Consider the following 23,622-nt stretch of genomic DNA (forward strand, 5'->3'; position numbering starts at 1 on the left):
CCAGGGTTCAATCCCTGGGTGGGGAAGATCCCCTGGAGAAGGAAATGGCTACCCACTCCACTATTCTTGCCTGGACAATTCCATGAACAAAGGAGTCTGATAGCTACAGTCCATGGGGTCATAAAGAAGTCAGACACAACTCAGTGACAGAAATCTCATACACACACACTTAAGAGAATACATGCAAAGCTGCCTGGCTCCTCATTACTTGATAATTGTTAACAGTCCTTCCATCCCCTAAACAAAAACCATATAGGCTGCAGGCACTCAATTATTTGTTGGTAGAGCTTATGCTAATAAATACATTCACGGCTGGTAATGCATTAGCATTATCTGTGTCTGGAGGACTAATGGGATTACCTATGACTCTGCAAGGCTTGAATTACACCAACAGAGGGCGAATTTCCCCCGCCCATTAGCTAGATCCAAGGCTAACTTTCCTCGATGCTGGCAATCAACGCGCTGCACAATCTGCGCTGTCCAACCAAGTAACCATTAGCTACACGTGGTTACTGAGGGCTTGAAATGTGCACAGCCTGAATGAACCCCCCCCCCCACTTTTTCATTTCATTTAATCAGTTTCAGTACCCCCTCGTGATTAGTGGCTACCCTACTGGACAGGGCAGCTCCACAACTTGCCTCTACCGGTGGCAATCTTTAAATTCATCCGTGTCCCCTTTTCCAACTGTAAAATAACTTTTTCTAATTTAGGAGGTAACCACTGATTCAATGCATCGGAACTTCAACTGATCGCAACCCCCTCCCCCCCCTTTTTTTGTTTAGCTGATAACACGTTCGTGGTGACACTTCTAGAACTGGTCCGAGAAACAGGATCCATTTTAAACTCAACATCTCGGTCAGTCGCACAATGAGTCATACATCAAATGACATGAAATCACCCATCAAAAAAATACTGATTGCGTCCCTGCCACGTGAAGCACTGTCTGGAAGTAAGGAAGGCAAACCGACCGCCGCGACAGGCTCGGCAAGATGAGCAGCGCTGGGGGCGGTCGGGGGGCGGTCCGGGCAAGCCTCCTTCGGGCCGAGACCCAGCGAACCTGCCCGGCTGCTTCCGCTCGGGCTCGCGCGCAAGTCGGCCAATGGCCCGTCCCGGTCCCCAACGCCGACGGCGTCTCGGGGTACAAACCGAGAGCCGTCTCCCCGGGCTGACTTTCACCCACGCCCTCAGAAGAATCACGCTTCCGGCCTCGTCTGCTAGAAGCCGACCGGCCCCGGCTTCTCCAGACCCCGCCTCAGAACCGCGTCCTCCACCCGCTCCACAGCAGCTCCTATACCACAAGCTCCTACACCACAAGGTCCCCGTACAAAATGGCGGCTTGGCCTAAGGAACTACTAACCATAGAGAAGCCCGCCTTCCGCGGAGAGAGCGCCGACCTCTGAAGGGACGCCCCTCCGCCACCCCCGCCCCTCTGAGGACGACGTGCCGGCGTCGTCTTCCGGCTGAGACGGGAAGAGCGGGCGCCTCCAAGGGCCCTTCTAGGAGAACAGCGAGCAGTCTCGGTGGTGCCGGGTCATCCGAGCCGCGTCACGTGACTGGCGAAAGCCGTCGCGAAGGCTGGGGGGAGGGGGGAGGAGAAATGGGCGGGCGGCCGAGAGGGGGGAATCGCTTGAGACGCGACGACGACGACGACGAGGTTGTCATGGAGCCGCGGGGCCGGGCTCGCGCATGCGCCGCCGTACTCACGGGTCGTCCGCCTGTGGAGCTGCGACCCCAGTCCTAGGTGAGCGACGAAGGGTTGCGGGGGCAGGGGAAAAGGGTTTGGGCGAGGAGCCGGCGGAGAGGAAGCGGGCGCAAGGGAGAGGAGGAGGGAACAGGCAAGACGGAGAGCGGGCACTTTCGGGGTGCCGAGGGCCAGATGGTGGGAGCAGGGGGTGATGCTCCCTGCCCCATTTGGTCGGTTGGTTTTGCTGCGAGGGTCAGGACCGCGTGGGAGAGGAGGTCACGGGTGAGGAGGGGTTTGTGCGTGGGGACCAAGTAGCGCCGGTAACCCTGTGAGAGTCCTGGGACCGCCCCCCCCCCCCCCATTTGGGGTTGTGGGGTGGGGGCGCGGGGTGGGTAGCTCCCAGTTCTGGACCCGCGGCACAGGTATGCTGTCTTTTTCCAGAGACTCGCTATCACCCACTTTGCTGGTCCTTTTGCCCCCCGGGTGACCAGCTTGTGCCAGGCGTGGGGCCAGGGGGCGGGGAGGTGGCCGAGAAGGTGGCCAGTGCCAAGTAAGGATTGAGTGGTTGACAGCGGGTGGGTTGAGGGGACCTCCGATCCATCCAGGCCCCAGGGCACCGGGCCGCAGCCAGGCTCCCTGTGATTGCCCAAGTCCTGGCAGTGCTGCATGGCCTGGGCGTTTGCCCTGGCAGGCTGGTGGCATGCCAGTCACAGCACAGTCCGAGGGTCTGCCCAGTTCTGCCCTGCTGAGCCTGCAGGCTGGTGGGTGCCTGGAGGGCGCTCCTGCTGTCTGGCACAGATGTATCGTGGGCTGGTGCGAACGGGGAGGGGGTGGTGGGCACTGTTAGCTGCGAACTCTTCTCCAGGCAGGGGGGGTTTGAAGAAGTTCTGTAGTCTTATCTAATCTTTGAAAGAGGAAAATGAGTAAGCCATACCTGGTTCCAGACAGAGAACATTTGTATGGAATCAGGTTCGGGGTCTTTGCCCGGAATTTACAGCCAAATGGAAGCGTGCAAATGGTTGTGAAAGGGAAGAGGAGTATTAGAGATGTAGGTAGATGGTTGGTTTTGTTGTTTTTTTTTTCCCCTCCTTTGTTAAAATCCACAGACATTCCCCCAGATTGGTATCTCTAAAAATGCAGACCAAGAGAAAATGACTTCAGAGAAAACCTAGTAATGCATTTATAATTCCAACTAGGATTATTCATGGCTTTTTGGGTGGTAAGGTCTTAATTTCCTCTGACCATGTATCTTTATTGTATTTAAACCTCTGCTTGGGCTTTCACCTCACACCTCTGTCTGTGCATGCCTGCTATACACCTGACACATTTTAAAGGGAACTTGAGTTCTCGGGGAAAGTTGCCAAGTTGTCTATTGCAGAGGAATCTGCAAGCAGCTTTTCAGATCCTTCACTTGTATACCTTGGGCCTCCTTTTTATGAGAAGCCTAAATCTCCATAGAGATTGTGGATTAGACCAACCTTTAGTTTGGCTGCTGGATATAAAGCCAGAATGAGGAGTAGCTTAAAGTGAGGCGTGGATGAAATGCCTGTTTCCTGCAGGAAACCTTAGACCTAGACATTAAATCTTGAGGTGACCAGGAAATGCAGATTCCTGACCTTCAAGCCATTCAGGTGTTCTGGTGGCAGCTAAACTGTTAGGACTGTCCTCAGGACAAGTTTGTTGGAATTAATTATTCTGTGAGTATACCTCACACATTAATTGTTAGGGGCTGAGGTTGCAGAGATGAAAAGTCAACCCTTGAGGTTGAAGAGATGAACAGATCATTAGACTCTAATGTAAGACGTGCATAAATAGAAGAACCAAGTGCTGTGCCACACTTATTAGAATTTTTTACTTTACACTTCTTGATGTAAACCTCTAGATGTATTGGTTAACTTTCCGTTGTGAGTTTTAGTGTATACTGTTCTCTCCGGGAACCTTTTGGACCATGTGTTACATGTGCACTTACTTATAAGAGACCTTTCTCAGGTCAATTCAAACTTAGCTCGGAGTCCTCCTAATGCAGAGTTAGGCTCATGAGGATCTGAGATGTGTGTAAGACAGTTGTCATGGTTTTCAGTCTGTGCCAGGAATCAGAGATGGTACAGTGGGTATGATCTTGGTAGCCCATCTTCAACCCCTGGTCAGCTTATGAGCATCTGACTTTATTGTAAAATGATACCGACCAGGAACACAATCTTGACGTTTTCAGACTTTGCCATTATCCCAGCCCTGGGTTTGAGTGCACCAGTGGTAAATGCCATCACTCTGTCTGTCTCTCGTCGAGGGCCTCGTCTATGCTGTGTATGAAGGGGTCTGTTGTTCACTGGCTAACTGGCATCTTCAGCGCCGCTCCTGGGAGGGAAGCGCCTGTCTCAGAGAGGAAAGGTCAAATGGCATGCAGCCCTTTGTTCTCATTCCCACTTGACCTTCTCCGGGACACTAAGACTGCTGAAAGAGAATTTTACTTAGGACAGAGGCTTTCATATTTTTAGCACTTCCACATCCAAAGCAGTCACTTTGATTATTCTGAAGTAGATTATGCAGTCTCTATTTCCAGTTGTCAAGAATCTAAAATTTTTACATCTGTTCTCCTTTTAATGTCAACATTTTAGCATTTTGACCCCACAGTCAGTATTGTCCTGAAAATTCTCAGACAAGCCAGATAAATTCCTGTGTATTTTCTGTAGCTCCATTGACTGCAGCTTAATAACAGTAGCAAGACCTTGTTCTTGTCTTGTTGCAAAGATTGTGGAAGAAGTTGGGATGCTTTATCTCAAGTGCCTGTAAAATAATCCATTTCAAAAGATAATGTGAAACTTCGTCAAGTTCTGAATTAGTTGCAACTGCCATGAGCTCCCTTCCCAATCTAAATCAGTAGCAGGATCAGGCTTGAATTTAGTCTGATGGCCCCTCCACCAGGGAGAGCTGCTGCCGTTTTTGAAGAAGCCCTCTGTTCAGTTTCAGACAGCAGTATTTCAGGAGAATGAAACTGTGTACATTTGTTGGGTTTCATACAAAAAGCTACAGATTTAATTAGAGAACGGTTTTGCATTTTCTTTTGCTTTTTAAGCTGACTTGTCCGTGCTGGCAGACTTCCTCGCTGTCCGGTGGAGAGACGTGCTTTTGGATAGTGCCATGAGAGCTGTGACAGGGCCTGCAGTGAGGGAGACCTGGTTTCGATTCCTGGGTCGGGAAGTTCCCTGGAGCAGGAAATGGCAACCCACACCAGTGTTCTTGCCTGGAGAATCCCACGGACAGAGGAGCCTGGTGGGCTACAGTCCATGGGATCATAAGAGTCAGACACGACTTAGTGCTATCATTTTTTTTTTAATGAGAAATGTGCCTTTCATGCACATGGTACTAAATGTGCTCCACCAAGGAGTGCCCAGCGTGATGTGGACTGAGTGGGGAGGCACTCGCCTTGGATGAGTTAGATATGGCACAGGCTCATTTTCACTGGGAATTGTGTTTAACTCAGCCTCATTCTGATCAGTGTGCATTCCCTTTAGTCCACTTCTGTCTTATGCAAAAGAGCAAGAGAGCTGTTCAAGGATGCCTGTAAGCATCCTTGGCTTCTATTTAACTTTATTTCCAATCCCTCCTCTGCTTCTGGAGTGGTTGTTCTTCACTAGATCCTGTATTAGCAGAAATATTCATACTTGGCATTTTCAGGGTGTTTTCAGATACACGGCTGTCTGACAGGGGGCCCATGTTTCTCTCTTCTCAGAAGGACAAACGGATGGAGTCGAAAATGAATCGTGAATAAGAAGGCCACCAGGTGTTGCTTAAACCTACTACCTTGGTCCATTTGGGCTGTCATGACAAAATACCACAGAGCGGGTAGCTTATAAACCACAGAAATTTATTTCTCCCAGTTCTGGAAACTGAAAGTCCAAGCTTAGGGTGTCAGCATGGTCCAGGGACAGCCCTCTTTTGGGTCACAGACTTCTCACTGACTCTGGTGCAATGGGCTGGGGACCTTTCTGAAGCCTAAGGCACTCATCCCATGAGGTGAAGCCCTGTGACCTAAGCCCCACCTTCTAATACCATCATCTTGAGGGATTAAGACTCCATATATGAATTCTGGGGGGACACAGACGTTCAGACTGGAGCACTTACCCAGTTGCGTTGTTATTGTCGTTTTCCCTGTTGGTTCGCTGTTCTCTTTATCCCTGCAGCATCCTTGTGTTCTTACTGTGCCACCTTTCCAGCTGCCAGCCCTTGGCGGTTCAGAAAAGAAAGTGAAAGTATTAGTTGCTCAGTCATGTCTGACTCTTTGTGACCCCATGGACTGTAGCCCACCAGGCTCCTCTGTCCATGGAATTCTCCAGGCAAGAATACTGGAGTGGGTTGCCATGCCCTTCTCCAGGGGATCTTCTCGACCTGGGGATCAAACCCAGGTCTCCTACATTGGAGGCAGATTCTTTAGCATCTGAGCCAGAGAAGCCCTGGCTGTTCAGTGGGCCCTGTTAAAATATCTTGACGGGCTCATTGGTCTCACACTTTGCACTGTTAACCTAGTTCTGGATCTGCTTTGAACTAGCTGTGTGTCTCTGGATCAAATCTAGGCGTCTCTCCAGGAAGAGGGGAACCAGGTCTATTTGATTCACTCTGTACCCCCCATTCTTAGCATCATGCCTAGTTCACAGCAGGCACTCGGGAAATATTTTTAAATGACTCACTATAACTTATCTGAGCCTCAACTTCCTCCTCTGTAAAATGGGATAACAACTGAGAAGGATGTTGTGAGGCTGACATGAGAGAATCTTAACATCAATAATGTTATGGGCGTTTGTGGATCAAATCGCTGGTCTGTCTGATCTTCCGTGTGCATAGATGCACTTTCTAAGCCAGAATGTGGCTTGCATATATAAGGAGTTGTTTTTTTCTCTGTTCACTACCTCCTCTAAAGAACTGAAAGGTTAATTTGAGAAACTACATTTGGGGAGGTGGCAGAAAGTCTCAGACCTGCGGATGTATCTTGGGAAGCAGGCCTGGTCCGAGGTGGGCATCCCCTCTCCTCTCTTCTCCCTCAGGGAGCATTCCAGAGAGCTAATCAAATGTGCCTTTGTTAGCAGTTTACAAAGCTTCCACTGAATGATCTGTGTGCTTTGCATTTGTAATGGATTTAGAGGGCAGGGAGAGGACAATGAGCCCGCCTTTGGGTGGAAACCATTCTCCTGCTGAGCAAACGTGTTGCCTTTGTCAGCTGAGACCTCTGAGGAAGTGCCCGGAGAGGACGTGAGCAAGCCCTGTGTCCTTTGCCCCGACTTTACTCAGCACAGGCTCACCTGTCCCAGCTCTCCAGGCAGTGAATTCTTACGTAACTGTTGTTTTTTTCACAGGGCAGTCCAGATGAAAAGAGTACTGATGAGTCCCCTCGCAGCCCAGTAAAACATGGAGAGGAAGAACCCGTCCAGAGAGGGCTGTCGAAGGCTGTCAGCCAAACCAAGCAAGGGCTCGGAGATGAAAAAGGCGTCTCGTCAGCTCGGCCTGGCAGCTGCTGAGTCAGATAAGGACTCTGGATTTTCAGGTTAAAATTACCTTATCGTTTCTACACTGTAGTGAATGATTTGCCTGAAAAACGTCCTCCATAAAACTCATTTGTGTGATAAGGATGGGAAGATTTCACCCACAGGAGAAATGAATGGCTTTCTGGTCTCTTAAAACGGTAGTTCCTTTGCCACATGGCAGGGTATTCATCAGAGACACAGTGGGGTTAGTTCCGAAGGAGCGGTTTGACGTCTTTTTTCAGCTCAGACTCTCAACTTCAAATCTTAACACATTTTCCACTGTGGCAAGTGGTTATGGGAGAAAAGATATAAAATACTCACAATTCTGTTGTCTTTCCTCCTTTCTCACAGGAATAGTTATATTGCAGTTACATTGCATTCCAGTAATCACATTGGAAAAAAAACTGTATGTTGTCACCACATATAACAAATTAAACAAAGGTAGTATATAATTTGTTAAGATACTATTTTTCTAAGAAAATACTTTGCTGTGTTTAAAAACGTTTCCTCCTGACAGCCCGTCGCTGCCAGTGTTTGCTTTTTGTGTTTGGTCTGTGAGTCTCCTGGCCCCATTCCAAACCTGAGTACCTATTACAGACGAGAAAGCAAGACAGTTTTCCTTACTAGTTTTTCTGAAAGAACTAGCTGCATGCCCAGTAAATCTTTTAATTTTGTGCTGAGTCTTTTTTTATCTCCAGGTCAGAGAGTAGTGGCTTAAATACAGCTCGAGTGGCAACGTTTTTGGCTCAGGGGATGCAGAGGGGTGATGCCAGGGGATTCGGCCTGGGCCAGCATCCTGAGAGAGTGGAGCCCTCTCCTGGAGGAAGATTTCTGTTTTCCAGCCCACAGAGACTAATCAGTCCATCTTGTTGATTTATGAATTTATAGTGCGAAATGCAGCTCTTAGGAAACCTGAACTCTGTCATCCTTAGATTGGTAGATTTTCTCTCTGTAGGTAAAGCTGCAGGGGAAGCCAGGTTATCAATAGATTGTTGCTCCAAGAGGAACAGAGCACCAGGTCAGGAATTAGATTAAGGACAGTTAAGGAAAGTTAGGGCCAGCGTATTGCTCTTTGGGTTTTTCTTCTCAATCTTTTCATGTTGTTTCCCAAGCTACCCACATCATAAGGCTCTTCTGAGGCATTTGTTAAAAAACACCAGACCCCTCTCCTGGAGATTGTGACATCGAGGGTCTGGGGGGAGGGCCTGGAATGTGGTTTTCATATTTTGACAAGTGTCTCTGCTGATGCCTGTGATCAGACAGGTTTGGGAAACTGCAGGCCTATGTCTTTTTTTTTTTCTCTCTGTCTTAATATCATATTTGGTTGTTTTTTTTTTTAATATCATGAAGGTAATAAATGCTCATTGAAGAAGCTCAGAAGTTTAGGTACATGCAAAGAAGAAAATAAACATTAACCACAACCCCACCCCCTGTTATTCTCAATACTGTGGCCATTTTGGTACTTCCTCTGACAACTTCAGTGCCATCAGGCCAGCTGTTTTGTAGCATGTCGCACAGTCTGGGTAGTTTTCTGAAAGTTTCCTATTCTCTATGCAGAAGTGCCTTAAGAAGTTCTGTGCTGTTCAGACACAAGGCAGTGTTAAAAACACTCAGACTTGTATGCCCCAGAAGGTGGTCCCAGTGACGGCCTCCAGCCACTCTGGGCCAGGCACCAGTGGCGTCATCACTGCTGCAGTTGTCCTTTCAGCTACCTTGGGATGTGGTGCAGTTGGCAGTCACTAGTTAGCTCCAGTCCATATTTAGAATTTTCCCATTGTCCCAGTAGTGTCCTTTATAACTGTTAGTCTTTTTTTGTATATTTGCTTGTTTTGGATGTAGAACTCAGTTGAAGGTTGTGCATTTCATTTCATTGTCCTGTCTTTTTGATCTTGGTCTAGAACAGTTCCCTTGTCTTCCCTTTTCTTTTCTTTCTTTTTTTTCTTTGTGAAATTGACATCTTTAAATGAGTTAGGCCTGTTGTTTTGTAGAATGTTTCACACTGGACTTCTCTGGTAGCTTCCCCAGTATTAGAAACAGAATAAACATTTTTTAAATAGAAAACTAAATTTTTGGTGTTATATCCTTTTCATTGCAACACATGAAGTGACTCCTAGGTTTGTCTTCTTGGTGATGCTCTGATTAAGGGAGTAATTGTAGACCCTATTTCTTTATTATGAAAGTACCCCTTTCTCTTTGTAATTAATAAGCAGTTTATGGGATGATACTTTGAGATTGTGTGACTCTCCTGTTTTCCAACAACCTCTTGACCACTGGTTTTCGCATCCATTGATGATTCTTGCCTGAACCAGTTACTACGTTTGTGGTTTGAAAAATGGTGATCTAATTCTATATCATTTGTTTACATTTTATTATCTGATGATCTTTTGTAAAGAAACATTTCTCTGCCCCCTTTTTTGAGCATCACTGTAGATTCACAGAATTCTTTTCTGATTTGGTTTGTCAACCCATTATCAGTATTCTTTTTGATACCAGGTTGTCCCACATTGGGTCAGTGGGGGTCCCTTCTAGATGGCACCTGTGTCTGACGTGTCTCGCATTTTTGTTTGAGTGCTTCCTTGCTTTCTGGGACAGTAAGATGCCTAGGCTTGTCTTGCACCTTCCCTGCCAAAGACATCAGCCATTTCTCCAAGGAGCCCTGGTTTCCTTTTCATGCAGAATGGCGTTTGCATAGAAAACAAGATACACGTACTGGGTACGTACTTTTCTTCTGAAGTTCTTTGTTTATGGCCCAATAGTTCTTAACTAAAGGTGCACATCTGGATTACTTGTGGTGCTTTGTGAAAATACATGTGCCTGGACACCAGATAAATCAATTCCTAGATTGAGGGGAAGACCCCAAGACCCATGATTTCTGAAAAGCATCTCTGGAGAATCTGATTAAAGGCAAGTGTTAACAGTTGCACTCTTCTAAATTATAGTCACATTCCAGTCTTGCCTCATCCAGATGACACTGAGATTTTTGACGAGCATTTAGGGTATTCCAAGCCTCCTTACTGGCAGTCTCTTGGTTTACTCCAGCAAGGAACTAATTAAGTCCGTTCTTTATGGATGTCACGTAGAGCAACCTTCTTTTCTTGGCCGTGGAGAGAATCTTTCCATCACCAGTTGTACAGGATCCCCAGTAGGCACACTCAGCATGCATTTAGGACACTAACAAAGGAGGTGCTTAACTGGGTGGAGGAGGAAAACAAAGACATCATAAGCCTCAACTTGATGAACTTATCCAGACTTTTACAATTAGGAAACTTAGGAGGCATCTATTTTAATTTCAGCAAGGTGGTAAGTCTTGGGGTTTTATTGTTTCTTGTTTTTGTTGTTATTACATCATGTGGTGCCTAGAGCCTCTAAAGATCTTCATCTTGTCTCAGGTCCCATGCACACTCCTCTCCCTTTTCAGCCACAGATTCTTAAAAGTAATGAGCTAACATTGAAGCCTTTACCCACTTCTGTAGACTGGTGATGATTACTTTCACATGAACCCTAATTGATGCTGGCTTTTGTCTATAAGAGAGTCAGAATGGAAGTGTGCTGTCCCAGTGCAGCGATTATTAATCTCTTGGGGTGGGAGGGATAATTATGCATCCCATTGAGAATCCCATGAAAGGTAGACATGCTCCTCAGAAGAATTCTCAAAAGCACGGTCACACATGTTCCATTCGATTTCAGGGGGTTCGTGGCTCCCCAGGAGGACTGGTTAGGAGCCCAAGTGAACTGACCATTTCTCTGCCCAGCAGATGGGAGCTCAGAATGCCTGAGCTCGGCCGAGCAGATGGAGTCCGAGGACATGCTGAGCGCCTTAGGCTGGAGCCGAGAGGACAGGACAAGGCCAAGTTCCAAGCCTGCGAGTGGCGCCTTCCCGACTCTGTCCCCCATGGTGGTCATGAAGAACGTGCTGGTCAAACAGGTGAGGAGGACTGCACGCTCGTCAGGCTTTGCACACTCGAGTTTCTGAGCTTCTTGTGCACTGAGTTTCTCTCCACCAAGGAGGGATGTGAGAAGCAGACCACTAGAAACCACACCAACACATGCTACTCTCCTGGGAAGAGCGTGTGGCCTTTTAGCTACTGACCTGGTTTGAAAAAAGGAATACAGGAGTCAGGACATGTATTCTCATTTTCCGGACATTAAGACTGCATCCCTAGTTTGTCCAAAGGTGTCTGGAATACCTTAGTCATGTTTAAAGGAACCAAGCAGAAATGTCCTAACTTCCATAGTACATCTAAGGTATGACAGAGTTTAGGGTTGAAACAAGAGGCTCTTTTTTTTAAATTTGAATTTCCCTGGGGACTTTGAGAAGTAGAGGCAATTTCCCTATTTCTCATGTTATATTCTGAACATTTTCTTAGTAATCAGCCAGAGCTATGTCATTAGCGAAAAAGCAACTCTTTGCTATAGGTGTGACTTTACCAGCAGACTCCACATAGCATTGCCATAGAATTGAATAGTACTTTGTTATAGGTTTTATCACATAACTATGCAAATTATGTGGTTATTGTCTAGACATGAAAGAAAAGATTTAGATAAAAAGTCTTAAGCTTAGCCCCAGTGTTTGAGTCAGAGAATTCAATCCTATGAACTTAGAGAACGTGTAACCTTATCCTGCTTTGCTCTGAAACAGACTAGTCCTCTTGTGGTTCTGTTGATGAGGCTGTTTGAAGCCAGTGAAGTTTGCAGTCTGACTGTGTGTAGGTGACCTTCCCACCTTAGGTGGAAGAACGGGCTGTAGCCTGACAGGAAACCCTAATGTCTTAACTGTTACCTAGTTACTGCTGAGCAACTCAAACTGATTTTCAGCAAGGCAACCTGGTGAGTTTGGATCTAAGAATTTGAAGATATCTGCTTGACAAATCATGTCTCAGCTGGAAGCACAGCTGTCCCTGAAATGAGGAGATTTGAGAATAAAGACATGAAATGGAGCCCAAATGAGGTTGTTCAGGCTCCACCGGTGCTCCTCAGGACTCCTGTCTCCTGCTCTTTCCTCTCTGCCTTCCTCTCTGGCCCCCTTGTCACTCTTTCTTAGGCATCTGTGTTTTTTGTTGTGGGTGTTGTGGCAGTGCTGGAGAGCGGAGAACAGCCTGCAGTTGCTGGTGAGGAGGCGGGCCCTGCAGAGCCATCGTCTTTAGGATAAAGACCCACTGGGAAGGCTTGATCAGGAGACAGGAGGCTTGGGGGCAGACTGACCTGATGGAGCAGTCTGGGAGTTTTGTGTTTTCACATATGCTAGAATTCCAGCACATTCCAAATTTTAAAAATCTTTGCTTATTATATAATGTCTTAATGATTGCTGCTTGGTTTTAGGTATTTTTCTCTGGTGAGTCTGATTCCAGTTCTGTCACCAGACTATGTTTTCTTACACACAAATTATTTCATCACCATGGACTTCAATTTCCTCATCTTTAACATGAGGCTTTTTGTGAAATGATTCTGAGATCCTGTGCAAGTCTAAAATATTCTCTGGTATTCCCTTAGATGATTTCAACAAGATTGGTAACCTTGAACAAATCTAATGATTGGGACAAACAGACTAAGTCAGTGGGCGTAACAGCAGCATTAGAAAGAGTAATCTTGGGAGAGCAATGAATTAGGTATTTTCTGGGTCTCTGTGACTTGGAGGTCAATCCCTGTGGTGCGATTGACCAAGGGGACAGCCTGAACTTTTGCTTTTGGCTGAGCTGCACTGGGCTGATCTCTTCTTTGAAAGACTCCTGATTCTGTGTCTCCTCTGCTCGGGGAGTGTGGTTGCTAGGCCCAGCATTGCTTGCTTGTTATTGCAGCACCTCTCAGAGTATATTTGAACACTAAGAGGGCTCCAAAATGGGCTTCCAGGTCATCCCACCCTTTGCACAGGAGGTGAACTGTAGTTGAACTTGGCTAAGAGTTCTTAACCAGGTATCTGTGGAGCTGAAATGTGTGCAAATCAGGTACCCACATGGGAGCAGGGTCCATCACTTTCTGCAGTTAATCACGTGACTCCACCAAGGGGGAGAGCCTCTGTCAGGGCTCTTTCTGCCTGGCTTCAGGTATTCATGACTTTATTTTCAAGTCTCCTCATTTCAGTGAGGAGAGCTGTGCTTCCAGCCAGGCCCAAACTCAGGAGAACACTGCCACAATTTTACACTGTGTGTAAAGTCACACACAGTGTGGAAGCACCCGCACGTGGGGGCTGCTGCTGCCTTGCAGAGCTTTGTGGTTGGGGGTCATTGCCGTAAAAGCAGACCTGTGGACTCCTGATGCTAGGTAACTTTTTTAAAAAATACGTAACTTTTTAATCAAAAGTTGTTTTCATGTAAAAGAGATTCCACAAGTAACTAAAGGAAGACTTTACTTTGGTGTAAAGTCACATTTATGGTATTGAGATAAGCACGTTTTAATTTATGACAGCAAATCGTACCATCCGTACTCTTATTGCCTCAGTTGTGACCTTGACTGTGTCATTACTCCACCTACCCACGCTTTTCTTTTTCTTGAGTGACAGCACTTGAATAAAGATAGCCATTCCCTCCAGTTTTCCCTTGAGAGAGAAAATCTGTGGTATCAGACCCAAGTGAATATGGAAGCCACTCTCATCTCCAGTCTTGTCAAGAAGGGCTAGCCCGTGTGTGGAAAGCTCCGTCTGAGTATTTGCTCTGCCCGTGGGCGGCCGCGGGTAACGAGCAGTTTGCCGCTCTTTCGCTTTGTCCTCAGGGCAGCAGCTCCTCCCAGCTCCAGTCGTGGACTGTCCAGCCCTCCTTTGAAGTGATCTCGGCCCAGCCACAGCTCTTATTCCTTCATCCGCCGGTCCCGTCTCCCATCAGCCCGTGTCACGCCGGTGAGAAAAAGTCGGACTCCAGGAACTACTTGCCCATTCTCAATTCTTACACCAAAATAGCCCCTCACCCCGGCAAAAGGGGCCCTTCCCGCAGCCCAGAAGAACGAGGAGAAGGTGGCATGCAGAAGAAGGTCTGTACTGAGAGACTGGGGCCCGGCCTGTCTGCTCGCGAGCCAACCAAGACCGGTGCCGGCCCGCCCCGGCCCCCAGCCCCCGCGCCCCCCCGCGCCAAGCTGGCCGAGGACTCGGCTCTGCAGGGCGTGCCCGCCCTGGTGGCGGGTGGCAGTCCCCAGACTCTCCAGCCGGTGTCCAGCAGCCACGTGGCTAAAGCTCCCAGCCTGACCTTTGCCTCCCCCGCCAGCCCCGTCTGTGCGTCCGACAGCACCCTGCACGGGGTGGAGAGCAGCTCCCCGCTGTCCCCGCCGGCGGCCAGCTACAGCTCCGCTCTGTGGGCCGCCGAGCACTTCTGCCGCAGCCCAGATAGCTTCCCAGAGCAGCGGCAGAGCAAGCACAGGCGCTTTCAGAATACCCTGGTCGTCCTGCACAAATCCGGTTTGCTGGAGATCACTTTGAAAACCAAGGAGTTGATTCGTCAGAACCAGGCAACTCAGGTGGAACTTGACCAGCTCAAGGAGCAGACCCGGCTATTCATAGAGGCCACTAAGAGCAGGGCTCCTCAGGCCTGGGCCAGGCTGCAGGCATCTTTAACGTCAGGGTCAGGTCATACTGGCAGTGACCTGGAAGCATTCTCTGAGCAGCCAGACATATAACATCGAAGGCATATTTTCCTGTTACTTGAGTGCTTCTTTTTAACACTTTTACTGTTACCTACTCCTGTTTCCCAAAGCTTACGTAAGATCTTTTCCTTTTAAACTCAGACTGTTCGTTGGCTCACTCACGAAGCCACATGCCAGGACCCGGCTGCTGTCTGATCCTGTGGTCTATGCACAGTTTACCTTCGTCTCTGTTCCAGCGAGGACCTCAGGTTTGGGTGTCCTTGAGTCCCTCTTCCTCAGCCTGCAGGCAGTTTGATGGCTCATGGGGCAAAGTGTGAGAGGTGATTGTGCAGGGCCCTTCTAGCTGTCGCCTCCTGCCACCCCACTCACCAGCCGTGATCGAGGGTGCAGTGATGCCAGCGAGCACGCAGAGCGGCGCCTGTCAAGCCGGGGAGCAGGTGACCAGGAGCCCTTCATGGGTCTTCCCGTGAAGGTCTTAGTGACAGACGAAGTGACAGGCGCTTGCCCTCCACAAGGCCCTGTGCCCTTTGGCAGGAACCTGCAATGCTTTGGCACAGATTGCTCTTCGGATGCAAGCACTTAATCACTTAAAGCTTTGTTTTTTTAAACTTGAAAGTCAAAGGGAAAGAGTAGCACTGTTAACTCTTACACTTTAATCACAAGCCAGATTTCTCTTAAACTGGTAGGCGAAATACTTCAGATTTGTAAAGTATAGAATGGATTTAGGACCATCTGGAGCTACAGTTGATGAACTGCTTTTTTGACTCATAGAGTCTAAAGAAAGGAGAAATGGCTAGCATCTCTTGGTTAGGAGCTAGAAGATTCTAGTAATTTATGCCTTTTTTTCCTCTCTTTTTTGAAACAATGCAACCTGTTTTATATGTGAAAATCTTAAGGACAGCTTCATGGTTTCCAATTGTGTAATCCAAGTCTGCCCTCTGCTACCACTTTTTTTCCCTCTTGTTTTTACAAAAGAAGAAAGAAAATATTATTAAGCTTGATAAACTTTGAATTAAAATCATTGCAAGGTTATGACATACAAGTCTACAAAAACTTGGAAAACATTCTTGTTATCCATTTTCTTTCCACATCCAGAATGTTCATTCGTTTGATGTCACAATGATGTGGAGCAGTCTTCCCTGTTTGTTTATGCATTGGATTTTGGCAGCAAAGCCAAAGGTGTAGTGGGTTCTGTGAAGTCCATCTAGAAATGGAGAGTATTGTGAGAACTTGCAGGTGATACAGTTTTCTGGCTTCATCATAAACCAGATTTCTAGGTTGTAAAGTTGCCAACTTCTTATTCTCCCATTTAAAAAATTTCATTCTCTTGAAAATCTTAAGAATGACCAACTTCATTTTTTCTGCAAGGAAAATGGTCTTGAAGTTCTTCCAAGGCTAGAAGCTAATGCTAGTCATAACTCTTAACATAGTTTTAAGATTAGAAGACTTCGAATTGCCTGCATTTTGTTCTCAAACGCAGTTTAGAAATAAACAACCCAGTAAACTCTCTTAGACTCTGCTACTCAATGCAGAATTACTACCTGCCATGTGCTTTCTGAGTCTCAGAAACCAGAGCAAATAGGTCTTTAAGGAGGCTCAGCTGCTTTTAATATTTTTTCTCTTGGCCCGCTCCCTTTGCCTCCCCTCAATCTGTGTGGTGCTACTGCAGCTCCGCTCTGCACACCATGCTAGGACGCTTCCTTTTTGGCAGAATATACTTGGCAGCAAAGCCATAGAAACAGGTGCATTCAGAACAGCCTGGGCACCAGGCATGAGTCTTACTGAGGCAAAAATCTGAACACACTTGCTGAGAACCAAATTTACGCCATCGGAAGACTCCCCTGTGGAACCGTACGCGTCTTGGACTCTTCTCCCTAGATGGAGGTTTGCACTTCCCTCCTGTCGGGCAAAAGACGCCGAGAGCCATCACCAGTGTGCTCGTTGCTGAGTGGCTCCTCTCTGATCTTGTGACTTGGTGCTGCGAGTCCCTCTAGGCTGTTGGCTTGGGTGTTCTGTCCCTAGTGGAGCAGTAAGCACATGCAGCCAGGTAGAGAAGCTGGTCCAGCAAAGAGCCATCCACTGAGGCTAGCAGGCCTGTGGGGCCAGAGGCCAGATTGACAAGTGGAGGAACCTCGGAGTTGACCGGCAGGACCGCCGTTGGTTTCACACGGCTGTAAGTAGTCACAGTCTTCCTGATGCATGACCTGATCTTGTCTGAGGTTCTGTGGCAAAGCTGTTGTTTTCTGAAAGCTGTTCTTAACTCACACCAACCCTTAAGAGAAGTTTTGGCAGATGGTGTTGGCAGTGTTGAAACATATCTAGAAAAAGCTGCTGATTGAATTGGTTATGGGAATGGAGCTTGGTGACATTTGTAATTTATTACACTCTCCTTACTTTTATTGATTATGGTATTGTCTGACTTTGATTCCTTTGGCAGAACAGTAATTCTCATGCATATATTGAAGTGTCTTTCCAGCTATGAATTCTTTACGGTAGAGGTTTCTTTACCAAATGTGAATTCTTTTGAGGAAGTATGAAGTTTTGTAGAAATTGACTGTGAAACGTCAGAGAAAAATAAAAGTCACTTACTTGAAAACTATTTGACCTTTGGGCTTTTTAACTGCTTAAAACACTGAAATCAAGAGTTCGATTGATAGAGGTTTCATACGTATATACTCAAGGTATTTGGGGATGTTGAGATTAGATACTGAACTTGTGAAAATTCACTGTTCAGACTCCCACCGGTGTGAACTTAAAGGTGATGCAAGCAGTCTTAAGACAAATGGATGGTTTGACATTCTCTAGAGTCATGGAGGGTTTATATTGGGTGGGGTGGGAGGAGAAAAGAGAATACAGTCCAATGATTTCTTCCATCTGATATGACACTTTCACAGACGGAATTTTTAAATGACAAAAACCACTGCAGTTGTCTACTGGGATAAACTAAAGCCACATTAAGTAAAGATCTTACTACTACGGGGAGGTCCTTAACGAGTGCCTCTCCATGCCTTTTCGTTCATGCTTCTCCAAGTTGACTCCTGAGGCTCTGCTCCTCCTCAGAATTCACCTACAGAGTCTCAGTGGGGAAATCTGTAGAGTCTTCCCTGTCCTGAGGCCACTCAGGACACCCCTCCCGGGATTTTTTTAAGTCACTGGGAAAATAAGAAACTTATCCTCATTTAAAGTCCTGAAGGATTGCCATAGTCTGAATTCTTACAGCATTATTCCTATCCTACACAATTTTTTAAGTAACTTTTAAAAATATCGCTGGAAGAGGCCTCTCCTGAAACAGAGAACCAGCCTCCCATAAGAGATGGACTCCAGAGACACGGGAGCCCAAAGTGGATCCCGTGAGGCTTCGGAGAGCTGGGTCACTCTCACTGTCGTGCCTGGCCCTTCGGCGTGATTCTGTGTGTAGAGACACTAGCCTGTTGCAAGCCTGTCCACTTCATCCACGTCCCTTGGGGCATCACTGCAGATCGTGGCCTGGCACGGTGGGGTCCAGAGCCCTGCATGCACCTCTCGCATCTGACCCTCATCGGCCGGCTGACTTTGGATAGGCATCCCTCCTCTCAGTGGAATAAATGGAGAATCGAAGTTGTCCTCTCTGGGGTGCTTCCCAGCTGTAACCACGTGTAAGATCTCTGGCTGTATTACAGCGAGCCTGATGGTATGTTATCTGATAATAGCAGCTCTTCCTCAGTTTACCGTGGGGTTCCATCCTGATAAACCCATCATAAGTTGAAAACACGCTAAGTCAGAAATGCATGTGATCCACCTAACCTACCTGTCTTAAACGTGCTCAGAACACACGCGTCAGCCTGTGGCTGGGCGAGCTCATCTCACACGAACATTGCAGGCGGATTCTGTGCCATCTGAGCCACTGTAGAGGCTGACAAGGGTTAGGCGTATCATGTGCATTTTTGACTGTGGATAGCTCACGTAGGTGTTGGTTGTTGCACTGAAAGTGAAAACAGCAGCTGTCTTGAGTCGATAATGGTGGTGAGTGTATCGGTTGTTGACCCTTGCGATCACGTGGCTGACTGGGCACTGCCCACCACCAGGACATAGAATTGTAGCGCACGTCACTCGGCCAGGGGAGAGATCAGAATTCAAAGTGGGGTCTCTACAGAAGGCCCATCTCTTTCACACCATTGCAAAGCCAGAAAACCCTAAGTCAGAGACCGCCTGTAATCTGTTAAATTTTAAAGAAAACCCTGGGGTGCTCACAGAGCAGGTTCCTCGTGCTTAGTTGATTTTAAAGCATTCTGTCAGATTTTAAACTTATTATATGTGACTGGGAGAAGCATTTTGCCAGCCTGCTTTGCTCTTGATTACCTGGTTGGAGCTCACATGGATTCACTCGTTCCTATATAAAAGACTGCTCTCAAATGAAGAAATAGCCCCAAAGGAGAATAACTGGGCGAAAAACAGACTCATTTGAAAAGACCCTGATGCTGGGAAAGATTGAAAGCGGGAGAAGGGGGCGACAGAGGATGAGATGGTTGGATGGCATCACCAACGCAATGGATGTGAGTTTGAGCAAGCTCCGGGAGTTGGTGATGGACAGGGAGGCCTGGTGTGCTGCAGTCCGTGGGGTCTCAAAGAGTTGGACACGACTGAGCGACTGAACTGAAATCAAATTATGTCCTTTCCTAGTCAGTCACCTGCAAATAGCCATTTCCTCTGAAATGAAGGACATTTAGCGGGATTTTATATTTTAGAGAGTATGTCGCCATTCTTCTGTCCTGGATTTCTCTCCCCGCAGCATTTAAGTTTCTCTCCTGGCCCACTCCCTTTGCTGCCCCTGAGCCTGTGTGGTGTTCTGCGCGCGGTGCTAGGAAGCCTCCTTTCAGACAGAGAGCATGTTTCTGCGTGTTTGATAAGGAGCCTCTTAGGTTGATTTGCTGTTATTTTAATGGTAAATAGTCACAGACTGTGCCAATGTGGTGGTACTTTGTCAGGACTCTATTCTGAACCCAGGCTCTGGGTGTCACCTTTCATCCTCACCGGGAGGGGTGTTAGAGACGAGATGAGGTCTGCCTGGGTGACACGGAACGAGCAGAGTGGCCGGAGAGAAAGAGCCAGCAGGAAGCAGCTCTATCTGTTTCCTTCATTAGAAGAGGAGAGGAGACATCCGGTCCACTCGGCATGCTGAGATTATGGTGAAGTACAAAAAAAAATGATGTCTCTGCAGTGTTTTTTCAATTGCTCCACAGAGCAAGGTAGCTTCCGTGCACAGAAGCCCAGAAGTGGGATTCACGTGATGGCATTCCACCCCTGAAGGGCTGTCCTTTGCTTGGAATAATTAACACCATCTTCTACCAAAATCTCATTGACAGCTAAACGGAAAAGAGCAAATCTCAACCCAGCCTCTTAACTAGTTTCCTGGAAGGAGGTGTTCTGTGGATCCCTGGACTCCTGTGAGCACTTTGGCTTTTTCCTCTCAGAATTCCTCCTCCATTCTTAGAACACGTGGCACTCCCATCTCTTTCCGAAGGATGGTTATGCAAGACATGAGAGAATTGCTTGAAAGAACAGTCTGTGTGGGTCCTGCCTCAAATTTACAGCATCTGGAGGAGACGAGAAAGAAAGAGAAAAGCCTGCGGAGTAACACAGGGAGTGGGTGGAAGCTCTTAGCAATGAAAGGGAATAAAAACTGAAAGCAGGATCCCGAGGCCAGCCCGCGTGAGTCAGGTCGAATGATGAGCATTTGGGATGAGGCCATCGGAGTGGCTGGCAAGCAGGAGAGTAAAAATAGCTGCCTTTGCTTTTCCTGAAACCTCGCTTCATTGCAGGCATCACAAGGGCCCTGGAAGACCACTCGCTAGTTCTGGTAAATGTCTGTATAACAGAGGCAGGCCAGGGCCTCTGTTCTCTGGAGGCACCCACAAGCCTTGGGCCGCTGACTGGGCAGATGGGAGCGCTTGGCCTGGAGCCCATCCTTCGTCCTGGGCTGAGAGCACGGTAGCTCCCGAGTCCTGGCCAGAAACCCCAGACGTGCTCCTGCCTGCTGATAGGAAAACCCTAATACCCCTCTGGAGAGCTGAGCTGAAATCGCCATCTCTGCTCAGCCCTGATACAAATTCATTAGTTGCCCCAGAGTCAGGGGAAGAGAAGAAGCTGAAAGACACCCACAAATACACTGCACCTTCGGTAGGCCCTGCGTCCTGTTCGACAAACGCAGGAAAGCCTGGCTCTGGAGGTCAGGTGGTCCCCACAGAGCGTGAGTCATTCTGACTGCCCTCTGTTCTCCAGCAAGGCTTCTGGGCTTCTCACTTGTCACCGGGCTGCTCGGGAAATGCAAGTGAGGGTTCACTTAAGCAAGACACACAGAGGAAGGGCAGTGGACCACCCAAGCCAACAGCCCAGGATAGCCATAGCTGACAAGGCAGCCCCAGGCCTGGGTCAGACGCAGTGCTTTCACCGATGGTCAGCAGGCCAGGTGGCTTCAAAGATGTTTTTTTAAAGCCTCAAGGTGATGCTTACCTGTCTAGTTAGGATATGTTTAGAAGTGTGTGCTGCTTGTGTTCTTGAAGCGTTTTCAGGCTCAGTTACACTCTGAGCCCCTGACTGGTCAGTTACCAGTGTTGCCCATTATGCCCGTCAAGTCGGGTCCAGTGGCAGGACTGGCCTTCTGGCCCCCTTGGCAGCAGGACATTGAGAAATGTGGGAAAGCTTTTACCCAGGCGTAAATGTCTCCCACACTGATTTTTTTAATTAAGGAAAAAAAGTGCTCCAGGACCCACAGACTCAGAGGTGAGCAGGCAGCTGACAGCACAGGCCAGCCCCACGGGAGGTCCCACTTTTTGCTGTTGTTTAGTCGCTAAGTCGTATCCGACTCTTGTGACCCATGGACTGTAGCCTGCCGGGTTCCACTGTCCATGGAATTCTCCCAGGCAAGAATACTGGAGTGGGTTGCCATTTCCTTCTTCAGGGGATCTTCCTGACCCGGGGATCAAACCTGCATCTCCTGCATTGACAGGCGGATTTTTTTTTACCACGGAGCCAGCTGGGTTCCACTTTGGGGACCTTTAAAAATCTGAAAGCTTTGGTTTCCTGACACATACCTGACCAGGACATGCTTATCGTCATTTCAGAGTAACAAACACATTAAGCTGTCAATGCGTTTACAGCCCAGGTGCTGACCCAGCTGTAGGGTATGAAATGGTGAGTGAAACAGGCATTCTCTCTGCTTCTGTTGGAGTGGGAGAGTAGAAAAGACCATCAGTTAGTCAGTCACCCTTTGATGGGTTGTGTCTCACCAGGTCTTATACAACCAGAGTTGGGCATGTGAGCCTGGGCAAGGTGATATGGCCCACTCACTTCTACTTTTATTTCAGAAATTAATGTTTTGATGATCTTTGGCTTTAGCATCCTTGGATTAGGGCAAGAGTCCTTCATGTTAAACTGCTAGTTGAAAACAGAACTGTTGATAGAGGCACAGTATATTAGTTGATAAGTTTCACTCCCAACACCCAGCACTCTAGGAGAGAGTTCTAGAAAGCAGATTATCCTGTTTGGTGGCACCTTCAGACTTTCAGGCTCACCCACAACAGCACCTGCATCCGCTTTCCTCAGCCAAGCTAGTGCCAGCAGAAGCATTCACATGACCCCAAGCCTGAACACCTCCTTAAATTTTGCACCGTAGGCACCTTCCTTGCCTCGCCCAAGGCCCAGTCCTGGCAGCACCAAACGCTTCCTGAGGCCCAGGGCCCACAGAAAGACACACGTGGTCCCTGACCTTGGAGCCCTCACAGCTGAGCCAGGAGAGAGCAGCAGGGCAAGGTGGTGTGGCTGCTGCCAGGTCAGCTACAGACCAGAGTTGCAGGAGCTCTCCAAGGTCTCAAAAGGAACGCAAGGCGAGCTGAGATTTGAGCCCAGGCTTGGCATCGGGTGGAGTTTGGATAAGCTGCAAGGAAGTTCAGTTCAGTCGCTTGGTCTCGTCTGACTCTTTGCAAACCCATGGTCTGCGGCACGCCAGGCCTCCCTGTCCATCACCAACTCCCGGAGCTTGCTCAAACTCAGATCCATCGAGTTGGTGATGCCATCCAACCATCCCATCCTCTGTCGTCCCCTTCTCCTCCCGCCTTCAGTCTTTCCCAGCACCAGCTGCAAGAAGGGGAACAGCATTTTAGCCAAAGGAAAGAGAGGGGCTTCCCAGGGAGCTTAGTGGTGCTGGAGATGCAGGAGATGAGGGTTCGATCCCTGGATCGGGAAGGTCCCCTGTAAGAGGAAATGGCACGCCACCCCAGTATTCCAGGTGGGATAATCCCATGGACAGAGGAGCCTGGTGTGCTGCAGTTCACGGGGTTACAAAGAGTCGGACACGACTGAGAAGCTGCACGCGTGCTCAGAGCCTGGGTGGAAGCATCGTGGTGAGAGGGAAACATGCCTTTGGCCTGGATCTGGTTTCCGCGTGATCCTGGCGAGCTACATAACCTCCCTGGGCCTCACGTCCAAGTTTGTTAGATGACTGCCCCATAACAAAAGGCTACTGTGCCGTAAGGTGTGGAGTTGGGGGTGGGGGAAGGGGGCTCAAGAAACAAATCCTACAGTCGTTACTACAAGTGAAGCAGGCAGTTTGATGGGGCCAGCATGTCCAGGGTCACAGCCTGTCACAAAGAACTAAAGAGGCAGTGAGCAGCGATCAGCCCAGCTCCCTGCCGGCCTCCCACACTCTGCTGCCCTGAAAACAGATTCTCCTCCTTAGCACACACCTCGCAGAGTACTTGGCAAGCAGGCTCCACCAGCCAGTCCTCAGCCTCACCCCTCTTTAGGGTGGTACGCCAAGGGGTGGGGAGCTATTGAGGAATCCGTATTGATTGCAGGCCCCACCCTAGCCAGGATCGTTT

The 23,622-nt window shown here is 48.2% G+C and overlaps 1 protein-coding gene across 1 annotated transcript; it reads left to right on the forward strand.

Moving 5' to 3' along the window:
* Nucleotides 1-1,593: 1,593 nt before the first annotated feature.
* On the forward strand, nucleotides 1,594-17,366 carry CIPC (CLOCK interacting pacemaker). Its single transcript, XM_065940896.1, has 4 exons — nucleotides 1,594-1,742; nucleotides 7,034-7,221; nucleotides 10,957-11,126; nucleotides 13,907-17,366. The coding sequence occupies exons 2-4, from the start codon at nucleotides 7,086-7,088 to the stop codon at nucleotides 14,798-14,800; spliced, it is 1,200 nt and encodes a 399-aa protein (XP_065796968.1). The 5' UTR covers nucleotides 1,594-1,742; nucleotides 7,034-7,085; the 3' UTR covers nucleotides 14,801-17,366.
* The last annotated feature ends 6,256 nt before the right edge of the window (nucleotides 17,367-23,622 follow it).

This window comes from Muntiacus reevesi, chromosome 7 (assembly GCF_963930625.1).
Source record: "Muntiacus reevesi chromosome 7, mMunRee1.1, whole genome shotgun sequence".
NCBI lineage: Eukaryota > Metazoa > Chordata > Mammalia > Artiodactyla > Cervidae > Muntiacus > Muntiacus reevesi.